Source organism: Trichoderma harzianum (genome assembly GCF_003025095.1).
Source record: "Trichoderma harzianum CBS 226.95 unplaced genomic scaffold M431scaffold_16, whole genome shotgun sequence".
Lineage (NCBI taxonomy): Eukaryota > Fungi > Ascomycota > Sordariomycetes > Hypocreales > Hypocreaceae > Trichoderma > Trichoderma harzianum.
In genome coordinates this window covers 37,648-50,713 of record NW_020209264.1, presented here as the reverse complement: position 1 = coordinate 50,713, position 13,066 = coordinate 37,648, and the positions used below count along the sequence as shown (strand labels likewise).

General features: G+C 50.2%; 3 protein-coding genes across 3 annotated transcripts; 2 read left to right on the top strand and 1 right to left on the bottom strand.

Annotated features, from left to right (window-relative positions):
* Positions 1-59: 59 nt before the first annotated feature.
* On the bottom strand, positions 60-501 carry M431DRAFT_265497 (hypothetical protein). Its single transcript, XM_024913900.1, has one exon. The coding sequence runs from the start codon at positions 395-397 to the stop codon at positions 152-154; it is 246 nt and encodes an 81-aa protein (XP_024769380.1). The 5' UTR covers positions 398-501; the 3' UTR covers positions 60-151.
* An 8,640-nt stretch (positions 502-9,141) lies between these two features.
* On the top strand, positions 9,142-10,367 carry M431DRAFT_96722 (hypothetical protein; the record flags this gene model as incomplete). Its single annotated transcript, XM_024924852.1, has 3 exons — positions 9,142-9,393; positions 9,449-9,546; positions 9,608-10,367. The coding sequence occupies 3 exons, from the start codon at positions 9,142-9,144 to the stop codon at positions 10,365-10,367; spliced, it is 1,110 nt and encodes a 369-aa protein (XP_024769379.1).
* Positions 10,368-11,827: 1,460 nt separating this feature from the next.
* Positions 11,828-12,536, top strand: M431DRAFT_512510 (hypothetical protein; the record flags this gene model as incomplete). Its single annotated transcript, XM_024919853.1, has 1 exon — positions 11,828-12,536. A coding segment is annotated over exon 1 (233 nt), but the record flags the coding sequence as incomplete, so codon positions are not given.
* Positions 12,537-13,066: the final 530 nt, after the last annotated feature.

The window sequence follows — 13,066 nt, the reverse complement described above, 5'->3', positions numbered from 1 at the left end:
ATGAAGGGGGCCTGGACACAAAGGGGGGGTGGGAGGGGGTGTGCATTCAATGGGCAGGGCAAAAAGAAAAAAGAAAAAAAAAGAAAAAAAGTGACAGCTGGGAACGCTCAATTGGTTTATTTCGTCCCAAATGAAACCAAACCTTATGTCCCTAGTGAACGGATATAACACCGAATAACATCACCAAAGCCGTACGAGTATGGAGTTTTGTCTTCTTCGTGGCGGGCTGGAAAGAGGCTAGAACCCCCGAGAACAACCAGGTCGTGACCCAGCCTTGTCTGCATTTTACATGCACCGGCTCAACCCTTCCGTATAGAGATCCCTTGTCCTTCTTGCTTTGTAAAATCAGAAGACGAGAAAACTCGGGGTAAATCGACCCCCAGGCAAATCGCATCATGGGAATCGGATTTACAAGCACTCATCTCACATCCCATCTCAATCCCCGAAACAATTCGGACGAATCGTGATGCAGCCCACTGCTCCCAAACAGAACAAACCTGCAAACCCGGAAGATTCCCTAGCCTCGTCATCTAGAACTTCCCCAGAGGTCATGAGAATCATCGAAAAGCTCAATCAAGATGTAAGGCAAAAGCATGACCATGGGATTAATAACGCGAGGTCCGACTCGGGCTCGGTGACGTAGTCCGGACAAGGCCTGCGTTGCTCTCTTTAGGCCTAGCACCGGAGCTTCCTGACCCCTTGATTCTGTACTCCGTACTGTGAGCTCTCTTCTCTTTTTGCGGGCTCAGCTCCGTCTGCATTGCAATTCGTCCGCACCGCACAAACAACGCAAAGAAAGAAAGGTCTCCATAAATACAATACCAACACCAGTTTGGCAATTCTCCTCGGTAAGGGTCTTGTGGTCTCCAGCCGCAGGGTCGGCGACCGATCTCCCGTTTCCCCCGCGGCGAGGCTACGTGAAAAGAGCGAGAAAACAGGGACCCCCTTTTTAGCTTCATGCTGGATGAAGTGCAAACTAGATTGAGTTCTTTTTTTCTTTTCTATTAGCTATATTGTATATGTTAGTTTGAAGATGTATCATATTTTTTCGATTTTATCGTTAAATTCATTAACCATCTCCTTCTGCATCCATCCAGAGACACCCCCCCTCCCCTCTCCCCTTGAGGCTCACTGTATAATCCGTATACACCTTGTAAATATCGCACGCTAGCCTCGCGGTTATCGTTTCCATTGTTTTGTCGACACCCCGCGGAACTTGTAAGTCCTCGGCGCCGGCACACGACAAAAAAAATCGACGAAACAGCGACTCCGTTTCCACGCGTAAAACAGAAAAGCTACATTGACAAGCATAACCCACTCGTCTCAATGCGCTTGCTCAATGCTACCTGCAACTCGGCATTACAGCTCGGGGGTTTTTATTACTACAAAGTTGCAGCGCAGAATTTCGCGCATCGTAAAGCAAGCAATGCCCGCTTTTTTCTCTCTCGTCTCGCCTTGGAAATTAATCAATCAACATCTCACACGCCTTCGACGAAAAATGCCCTTTTCAGATTTTAGACGAATCCCAAGGTTTGTTTTTTGCCTGAGCAATGATATCATGCCGTTCTGGTCTGGAAGTCGGAGCGGCAAAAGCGGCTCAAGCGGACCGGAAGCAGTTTTGTAAGAGACTTCTTTCCATACAAGGAAATTTCAAGTGCCCCCTTCGGTACTCCATTTCTTTTTCTCAACTCAAAACCTACGAAGAAATGTCTAGCTTGGGCCGAGCTGGTCCCGACAAGCGTCCGCTGTGGGGAATGCTTCTAGAAGGACGGATGGAAACTCTGTTTTTCTGAATGAGGGTTGCGTTCTTTTCGCCTCCTGCAGGGCTGCCCCCCCATGGACATGGACCGTGGAAATCGGAGAACCCACCCGGCAAGGATCAGGATCATGGGACTCGTCGAAGGGGCAGGTTTTCTAGTGCCGACGCGATGCGATTTGAGGGTGATTCCACAGCTAGGCTGCAAGCAGTTTGTGTGCTAGGCCAGCGTGAAGAGAGCCCAAAGAGCGTGAATCTCGATTGGTAATCACCTTTGGGAGGTTCACATAAACAACGTTTTCTGTGGGGACTCTGGTTTAATAAACATCATCTCAGCCTCGGGACGCAGCACTCAGGACGTCTTTATTCAGCATTACAGCAGCCTTGAGGATTGATTAGCATTAGCCTTGGCTCGGCTTGCGGCATATTCCGCGGTCCCCATCATTAACTGAATCGTTTAGTCTGCAAGAGAAGAAGAAAAGAAAAATGGAAGAACTTTGGCCAGCACCATTTCGACGAATCACTTGATACGCAATTGGGTCGATGGAGAAGGGGGCACAAGACCCGGAAAAAAAAGAAAAAAAGGAATCACGGGAATAAGAAAAAGAAAGTTGGCAAGTTTCCAGAGTCTCCATTCTGTGCAACGCGAGTCATCACGCTGCAGGCTAGAAAACGCTCCTGAATCCATTTCGTCGGATTCCATTGTAGTGAGAGCGATGGGGACCCGCCTGGTTAATCGCGATAATAATTCTCATTCCCGGAATCGAAGTGCCTGGAGGGGGGCGTGTGCGATCAAGGTCAAGGCTCAAGGGACCCAGTAGCAAGTAACTGTACTTGGGAACATGAACCTTTATTTTTTGCTTACATGGTTATTATTATACCTCGTCCTACAAGTGCACAAAAAAGTAATACGTAAAGCTCCGTGGGATTTTATTCATCAGTTCGAAATTCCGCAGTCCGAGAAACTTGTGTAATTTTCGCAATGCCGAGGGGTGAGTGAGTGAGGGTGAGGTAAGCGGCCCATTCTCGCTGCCGAAACGTGCAATTACACAAAAGGACGCCCGGGAAATGTCAAGGCCACGAGACGGCGTATCGGGGCTTCGAAGGGGGCTTTTTTTCTGCTTCTCGGCCCCGGCTATCCAACCCGATAAGCTACTCGTACTTGGACTTTGTGCCCAGCCAATTTATCCAAAGAATCAGGGGTTCTCGCAACAACGGGAGCTGCATGACGGCATTCATAGGCTAACGAAGGGCCATAGGCTACCGGAGACATTGCCAGCAAATAGATGGTCGTCTGTACAGGGCCAGATGACTCTGGAGAAAGGCCCGTTTCCCGTTAAGATGGCCGAGCCCCAGGGAGAGAGTCTGGACGATTCCGCGCCTTTTGCTATTCCCGCCTCCTAGGAGATTTGCGATTATTACTACACCAAATGTATTACATTAACGACCATTGCACGTTATTGGAAAGTGCTCAAATAAAAAGGGAGGGTGTACGGGCTGCTCATTGGCCGCAAAAGTGCGCACATTTGCGGACTTCCACCCAGCGTTTGCGCACGTATTCCCGCTGCAATGTGATGAGAATTTGAATGAATGCAACGCCCGTCCAGGTGCTCCCTAATTGGTGAAAATGGGCCATAAGCTCAGCACGAATCAGAACCTTGGCCTGCGCCATCGCAAGTTCCAGCTCGAAAGAGTCTCATTAGCATCCCCGCATTCTTTGTTTTTTTGAGTTGCGGACAGGCGCCATGCCATGATAGTGTATGAGCTGAGATGAGACACACACCCACCATACCACGCTTCAATCAACGAAAGAGAGAGCGATCGACCTTTTGGCGCAGACATGTGCCGAACATGTTTTCTCCCGTGCCTGTAAGCAACGACACCGAAAACAGGGTTCTGGAATCCAGCAAATCTTAAAAATTGGTTGTGGCTGGAAAGCCTCCATACATACAGCTTTTGCCACAACGCAACGCTGCCGCTGTGGGTATGAGAGTTTGAGGTTTATGCTTCATTCTCCAACTTGCAGGCCAGCCCCCCCTCATTTTGCATGCCAAAACACCCAACTTTTTCATGTCGTATTGGCAGCCAAAGTGGGTGAAAGGTTGTTAGGGCTGGAGCTGGACACGTGCCCTGCGAAAAACTCTCTCGCGACGTGTGAAGTGTGTCAAAAAACTTCGCTCTGTTTTGTTCGAGAGCGAACCCGAGGTAAGGTATCTATCAATGACATCAGAGTCCATAAGTGTTTACTTTTGACGGTTGGCAGCTCGGTAGATAAGCACGGTGTAGTTCTATTACTGCGCTTGTGTTTAATCGATGAAATACGGAGTACTAATTCTGATTACCGGTATATCCTGGGCAAAACGAAAAAATAAAATAAAATGCAAATAAATAAAATTCGTAAAATGAATCGCCGTCCGTTCTGGGAACGTCAAGTTTGGTAAGCGGAGGCCGAAATGAGTCACCAGGACAACGGTAGCAACAGTGCAGTATGTAATTCTTGATACATACAATTCAAGGTCCAAAAAGCAAGGGCAGGGCATAGCGTCACCTCGTCTTTCAGCCGGCTTCTTTCCGTGAGCCCTACGAACGGACAAGGACCGCTCATACAGGAAAGGTGGGCGGTAAAAGCGGTCCGCACGCTTCAACGAAACGAAAGAGTTGATTTGAGGCTTTTGGTTCTTGGAGGGTGGGAAGGGGGGAGAATTGCCGGCTGCAAGATATCCGATCGGGCTCGGCTATAATGGGGTTCCGGGCCAAGTTCCACGGCACAGTAACTAAGGCGGTGCTGCCAGATGCTCCAGCGGAATTGGGAAGAAAAGGGCGCGGAAAGATTGCTTCCTTTGGCAGTTCTTTAGGTCTTTGCGCCTTGTTTCATTGTAGGACGGGCATGCCAGCAGTGTGTGATTGATCCTCTTCACTGCTGTGATTCCGGATGTGTCTGTGCTCTTATTTGACGTCGCAAGGAGACGGAATTGCTATCGAGTTGCATCAAGGCCGAAGGATCAGAGGAGACGCTCCTACGCTCCGTGCTCCGTCAATTGACACCCCCCAAAGTTAGGGACTCCCTGTCAACTAAAAAAGACATTTCTGCTAGCAAAATCTAGGCACCCAGGGCCCGGATATTGGACCTTCTCTTCGTCCGTGGACTGGCTGGCGTCGGGAATGGTAGCGAGTGCGAGCTGTTATCTGTGCCAACAGTGTGGCCAGCAAAGTGCCTTGCATGCACCACCAAGCTTCACCGGGTTTATCCCGTTTTATGCCACACACACAACGCACACACACACACATCATGCAGAGGCTTATGCAGAAAGGGATCGAGGAGACGTGATTCACCTGATGGCGCCACGGGAATCGGAATTAACAACCACAACGCAACTAGCCCGCGCTACCAGTAGCTAGCGACGAGAGCCTCAAGAAAATACGCCTGTTGTGCGCGATGTATCTGCCGACATGCAGAAGCGTTTTTCGACCTGTTGTTTGCGGATGGATTCTCCAGCCGCTAGACGACGAATGCCTAGAAGCTATGGATGCAGGGGCTCCGCAGACAAAGAGAGACGACCCTATTGAAGCTTTTTGCTCAAGTTTGAGTCAAGCAAAACCAAAATTCTTGGTAACCTTCGGCGTCAGCGACGAGTCCATTGTCGACATTTACGTCACGAGCGCAGCCCTCTTGCTCCAGCCAGCGACGAGTTGAATTCAATGGCTGGTTCGTGTTACGATTAGACTTATCTTGGATCATGACAAGTAAGAAGTGAGTTGAGCTGAGTTCAGGTCCGCGAGTGTGAGCCGTGGTACAGTACAGTCAAAGGTCAATCAGGTCTCCATACCATCAAACCTGTTAGCGCGGGTGGTCACTTTGCCAGCCCGATGCCGTAGCGGCTACCTCTGCGATACCCGGGCTGAAACGCTGCCCCCCAGCGCCGCCCCAAGTCTCGCCGCCGGTCCCTGCGACTTGCTCCCACCGCTCGGGCAACTCCAGCGCCACCGACGGCCGAAAGCAAAAAAAAAAGCAACCAGGGAAAAAGAGGGTCTCTGCGAGCCGTCAGTTTGGTTTTGCTGCTTCTGGGAGCCCCGCTGGGCGGCCGGGCGAAAATAAGAGAAGCTCGAAAAAGAGAAGAGAGAGAGGCGGGGGTGGCTACGTGTAGCTGGGCACAGAAAGTCTCTTGGGGGATTTTGACATCAGCTTATTCTCATTGTCGAGACGAAGGAAGCGGGCACTGCATGCTAAAGGATTTTGGATCAGAAATTTGGATTTCGACGCATCACATCTGCCCAGTGCCAGTGAGAAGGCGGATGGGGCACAAGGCGCTAATCAGTGCTGGCGTTCCCTGTGGCATGGCTTGCTGGCATCGAATTCGCTGTCATCGATGGCAGCTGTTTCGCCCATTTGCCCAGGTACTAGCGATACTACTTGGAACTGTATATTCGCTTTCGCGCGCGGCACAAATATTGACATTCTGATCCATCGGGAGCACGCCAGGCGCTGTAGCGCGCGCTCGCCAAACCAGGGGTGGTCCATATTACACGATCCTTTACTGTACATGTAGTATTGATACGACCTCTATTTAGAGTGTGTACTGTACAGACTCGATCTAACCCGCCGTCGTATCGCCAGCGTATCTCGCAATTTCTTGTCCACAAATCCAAATCCCCTTCTCCTCACCTGTTGATCTGCGGGCAACTCCCACTCGCTTGGCGTGTTCCGTGCAGGCCTTGGCAGCTTCCATTTCCCGGCCAAAGGTGGGAGAAAGGGCAAATATAGCAACATGACAGCAAAAAACTGCCGGCGATGGGGACCTTTTACTGTGTCGGGCAAAAAGACTGCCAGGTGGGATTGACGCAAAAAGGTGCCGCCTCTGATAGGGCTTAGACACGGCGCCTCCAATCAGAGCTTGCAGATTTCAATGCTACCCGCACCGCTGTAGAATAGAAACGAAAGAGCTTTTACTGGGGCATCGAAGCGATCGCCGTAAAGGCAATTGCTCCCTTTGGCGAACAATTAATCAGCACCAGACCGATTTTTTCTTGTGCTTCGCTTCGCAGATTGTCTTGTCATGGCATCTTTGCCCGAGCCGCGAGCCTTTTCAACGGGGCCCCCCATCAAGGTAACATGTTGAGGAATAAATAAATGCTATTGGGGAAATGGTTATTAATTGCCGTTTCGAGAGAACGGTGGGGGGAGGGGGAGGGGTGAAGCTTCGAATTGCTGTTGTTTTGTATATTCAGCAGACGACAGCCTTCCGATGATGCTTTGTAACTAAAACACGTTCTCTCTCTCAGAACGTACCCAAGAGCTATGACGAGATATGAAGTAGAAGAGGCAGGGCTTTTGGCTCAAGGCGTATCAACTGACTGGAAGGTGCCGACTATTTCGAGGATGCGGCTTCTTCCATCGACGGCTTCTACCTCTTAGTTTACTCCCGCTTACCATTCAATATAGACGCCAGTCGGGCCTCATCACCCAAGCCAACGCGGTAATCCTTCCGGGGCAGCCTGATGTGGAAATTGGCAACTGGGCGAGAGAACTCGCTTGTAAGGCTAAACGCCCAGTTCGGCAATGAGCCGAAGGTTTGACAATCTGTTGCGCCTTGTCGTGATGCCATGCCATGTGTTTTGTGATCACCACGTCGCACTGACAAATTACCAATTCACTCTGGTCCAAAGGGGAAATGAATGAACCACCCCCTCCAAAGCCAAGAAGACCCAGCGGCAATCATCAGGCATGCTTGTATCCATCCTTACGGGTACTACTCGCACACACTACTCTGCACTCTACACATGCTACAAGCGGTAATATCTGAGCCTCCTGCTCTTGTTAGGTAGGCTGCCTGATGACTCCCACAGAAAAGCACAGGCAGTCAGTCAGTCAGTCGTAGGTACAGTACATTCGCACACACACACGCACACAACACATCCTTCAATTTCGCGGAGGTGATGATTGCCCAGCGTCATGACGGAACTTCGCCCGTTCATGTCCGCCCGCGTCGGCGCGGACTTTGGAATGGGCAAATCGCCTAGCTCAGCGCCCAGAAAAGAGGATAACGGGATTGAAACCAAAAACCCTTGCCCAGCGCTTTTTCGTGTAGCGCCTTGCTGGCTGGCTCTGGCTGGCTGGGCTGGGCTTAAGTGCTATGGGATGCTTGCTAGCAAGCGCAGACGCTTGACTGGGCTGCGTTTACGAATTACGAAGCATGGATTTTTGCTTAGGCTTTTGCCCAAGATGACTGTTGCTCGATAATGTTGACGGCAGTTGTGTGTAATCATACCTTGGGATTTCGCTTCTGCCATCACCATCACCATAACCATCAACCATCACGCCGATCATCCATCCATCGTTATGCTTTGGACTTGAGCGTTCACTTTCGTCATCTGGCCGTGACCGGACCTGTCATCTTCCAGGACCAAAGGAACAAGTCAAAAACGTGCTGCAAGGCCATTGCCGACAAAGACCGCGGCAACCAAGACACAAGCACAGAAAAAAAACAATCGGGTCGCGCAGCCCGTCCTCGCTTTTGATGCCATGATTGTGTCATCTTCGTCGACGATACCTGCAGTCTCGCCCGGCCAAGCGTTGGCGCGCCTGTAACATGTACCTGCAACTGCACATATGCTTCGACTAAGCCCACGCCTTTTGCGGTAGCGCAAAGGACGCCCTGGGACCTTGCCTGTGGGAAAAAGAGTGCTATTCCCGTTAAAGCTCATAAATGCCTTGAATAGGTTTAGGTATTACTCGCCCCCTTGCGGCTTAGTGGCCGTCCGTCTACTCTCGCGCCCTCGGACATAATGGCGTTGCCGAGTCCTAACGACACCCCCCGAGGCCCTGTTTCGATCCGCAGCCGGAAATACATGTGCATGTACATGGTGACTTTGGAAGCCCATCCCACAGGAGTGCGCCATGATCAAAAGCTACCGTTTGGCTTTTTCACAACGAACGTTAGTTTGATCTTGGCTCATAAAGCCTCCGAGGGCCATGATGCTCATCAGCTTGCTTCTCAGTCAGCTCACAGGCCAGATTAACCCACTGTAAGCCCCACCGGTGCCCATTATTCAGCACCACCGTCCATCTCCATCGAGACAACCTGCTACACCACCCTATCTGGTATTTATATAATCTCTCGGGTCCCGTTGCGCTGGGTCGGGACCTCACCTCCTTCTCTTATTCACTCTTCCGATATTATTCATCTTCATCTTGACCAAGAAAAGGGACCTGGTCAAAGCAAAGCATAAGCTGTCTGGACCTTGGGGTTAATTCACATCATCACACAAACCATCCATCCACATTGAACGGTTATATATACCTTATCTATACATATTCGTATAGCCAACCCCATCAAGAGTAAACAGTCTCTGTGGGATAGCTTCATTTTCACATTCACACATTCACAATGGTTGCCCATAGCCTGCCCTCTCCTCCTGCGGAGGATAACAAATCATCCACTTCCACATCACCTTCCACACTATCAAGAAAAGCCAGTGGCTCAAGTACAAAGGCTATCAAGGCCAACCACCGAACGTCTAAGCGTGCCGGATCCAATGCGGCTTCTCTGCACCACCACGAGCAAGTTACACACGGCATGGATGGAAGACATAAGCGCGTCTGGAAGGCCTGTGAGAGATGTCGAATGAAGAAGACAAAGGTACGCCCTACAACGAGACTCTAGGAAGTAGCTTCTTTTGCTGACTTACCAATAGTGCGACGGTGAATTCCCTTGTAAGAGATGTAAGGATGACGGCCTTGTCTGCACGGCTGGCGTTCGCAAGAAGATGGAGTACAAGCAGTTGCCTCGAGGGTAAGCTCTTCCGAAATTCATTCCCAGGTTGCCTTTTGACTAACACGGGTGTCACGCACAGATACGCAGAGGTTCTCGAAAACACCCAGTTTGCCCTCATCTCCACCGTCCACAAGCTTTACCAGATGGTCAGGACCAACCAGCAGTGGGACCTTGGCGAGCCCGAGCTCAACGACCGTGGCCAGCCCGTGATCCACAACATTGCCCAGAAGCTGGGCTGCATCCGACCCAACAGCGACATCGACCTGCCCGTCCACTCCGTCTTCCCCGAGAACGAGCGTGACCTGAAGGAGCTGGCCCAGCAGCTGCACGACCACCACAACAGCACCGATGCGCAGAACAAGGACCGCGACGTCGAGATGGAGCGCGAGTCTCCCATGCCTTATAGACGCACCGACCGCGCCTCCTCCTCGGAGCTGGACCACTCCGATATCGAGATCGACTACCGACGAGCCGCCTTTGGCAGCCACAACCACCCGGTCACCATGTCGCCTCAAAGCTACGCGGGCAGCACCGAATTCGAGTTTAGCCAGTCCGGCCAGCCAGACCTCGACGCCACCGCTTCGCTCTTCGCCTCGCAGTCCCCCTCGATGAACGTGTTCCCCGACTGGGCCATGAAGACGTCCAACGACATGGCGGCGATGCAGTTCTTCCAGCAGAGCGCGATGCAGGACCTCGGCGGCATGGGACCTACCTTGATGGAGGGCGGCTACGAGACGATCAAGCCTCAGATTCTTTCAAATTCCAATCACGGCGTCATGATGGGCATCAACGACCCGACTTTGTATAACGGCTACGATATCGACCTGGTCCCGATATAAGATGGACCAACAGGAACCAAAGCAACAAAAGAAGAAAATACAAAAACAATTCGGACTTAATGCTCATGGATGGAGAGAGGCAAACTGTGTTTGACCGGACCGGTGTAATAGTCATACCGGGATGTAAGAGGAGGGGTCGTCTGGTTGCGACTTTGATTCATCATGAGCCATCCATGGCCATGCGACACATTTCGATTCTCGGCATTCTTTCTTTTTCTCACATTTTCACTCTTCATTCCTTCTCTTCTTCTTTTTACCTTCTCTCTACATTCATGGGTGGTTCAATCAATCATCACTTTGGGATTAATGGGCGTTACGGGACACACTACAAGCGCGGTGCACTGATAGACTTTTGCTTTTTGTTATTTTACCATCATTTGTTCATTTCTGTATATGTGGTACATATTCTGGAAAGGGGCGGTGGGGTGGACCTTGGGTCGGGGATCAATTGATAATGGGAGCGTGACGAAGTTACGGAAACGGAACCGAAGCAAGCAAACAGAGCTTTTGAAATAGAATGATGGCAACACCAATGCCACGCTTGAAGTAATTCACAAAAGTTGGCTACCTCTACTTGATTGAATTTGATTTGACATCTCGGTGAATGTGACCTAATTCCAATAAAAATACCATTCTCCAGTCGTATCCAACTAGCACATTTGATTCCATCCTAGGTTGGTCATCATCACCGTCTCAAACGCAAAGCGGCCATAGGGCTTACACGCGAGATGCAACAGCTTCATTAGCCCCCCCCCCCCAGCCATTGCTGAGATGTCGGGACCAACTAGCTAGCCCCCCCCTTCTTCTTCGATCCAATCCTACCTACCATTCGAACTCATCTCACACAAGGCCCCAAATCGCCGACACGTCATGGTATCCCATCCCTCCCAACCCCTGCCGATTGCATCGCCAGAGACGTGCGTATAACATGTAGCCAAGGAAAAAGCCAAGCCCCCCCTCAGCCACTATGCCGTCGTCGTCAAATCCAATCTACTGCAATACGCCCGTGATTTTTCTTGGAAACGCTTTTCTCGGTTTCGTTCTCGTACAACGCACGGATGACTTCCTACATGCATTAGGCTGGGGTCGTTTATGTTTATTTTTAATTACATTGGCTGAACACGATACGCGTTTACATATCTTATGGATATTATTTTCCCTATTTTATTTCATTTTGTTTTATTTTTTATTTTATTTTTGAAAGCGGACCTCATTGGGTGTTTCCTTTCGACCAGAATACCAGACGGGCGCTCCCTTGTCCAGTTTGCTCGCATCATCAGCCGCTTTAGGGAAATGGTATCGGAGTTTGTCAACACATATTGGCAGGGTTTGTCATCCATGGAGCAAGGACAAGGACTGGACACAAGAGCAACAAGAAAAAAGGAAAGGGTTTTATCCCACCCCCTCCCGCTCCTCTACAAGTGACTCTACTCCAGCTAGCATCGACACACGCCCTGCATCTAGAGTCATTCGAGACATTTCTGTACATGAATTACGTGTATAATCATGGCACCGGGGGGAATTAACAAAAAAGAAAGAGGAGCACGGAGTATGCACGGCACCGCAAAGTCTAGGCTACTATCCCCGTCCGTCCGTTATACCCATTTCAACTCCGGAGAGCCACGATGTGACCCATCGGAGATAAAAAAGCAATGAAAAATTAAAAAATTATTAACCAACGAAGCTCCAGAAATCTCCATGGAAGCAAGCAGTTAGGAGGACGGAGAGAAGAGGGGCCCGCGGCGGCGGACGGCTTTGTCAAGTGATTCATATGCGCTGACAAACTATTTACCAGCGTTCGGTCACGGAGTAAGGAAATATTTCGATATGGAGCCCCTCTTCCCCCCGAATCGGAAATATTTCCACGATGCAGACTGGCTTGCTGCGTGTTCCTGTGGGGTCTGGTGTTTCTTCTCTTTTCTTCTTGGTGAATTGGAGATTTATTGGGGTGTTTTTACTGGAGATGAAGGTTCCTGGTTGACAGCTTTGGCAGGTAACGTGGTTTGGTCAAAACAGGAAGATGCTAATATTGGGTTTTTGGGTCCGGCCCCTTGCCATGATTGATGACATGAACTTTTTTGGTTTCCCGGCAGTTGGGACAGCTCTAAGTTGCCGGGCGTAGATAACAGTAAGACAACAGCGTAGGCTGGGCTAGCTATCTCGAAACAAAATCTAATAAAATTCGAGAGAGAAAATAAAGCAATTAAAATCTTTGATCAAGAGATCCATATCGAATGATAGATAGCCTGCGGCGATCGTGCTGCGTCTGCCTGGCCTGATCTGGCCGAGCGGACGGTACCATCAAATGTGCTGTCAATATGTCCGACAGCCAGCCCGACTCGACCCGCCAGGCCCGCAATATCCGCGGTCTTTTGACAGGACAGACGGACTTGGAGAGCTGGATAACCGCACTCTGTTCGGAGTAAAGAAAACAAAATGGACGATCGGGGTGTCTTGGGTGCGGTGCGCACAATGGAAACAGAAAGGACCAAAAGAAGAAAAAGGGAAAAAGGAGCGGACAAAATCCACTCAAGGATTTCCCCCGTTCCCTGTTTTTGCCTTGTAATTTATCTTGTCTTGTTCTCTTTTGCTAATACGACGCCCCTGAGATCCTTTCAATATCCATTCTTCGTGTTGTGCCTTTTTGTGTACATACATACGCAAACCACGGGCTTTGCCAACTCCGAGGTGAAATCGCT

Excerpts from the sequence above, each read along its gene's own strand:
- M431DRAFT_265497 (XM_024913900.1), bottom strand. The coding sequence starts at position 397 with ATGATGCGATTTGCCTGGGGGTCGATTTACCCCGAGTTTTCTCGTCTT.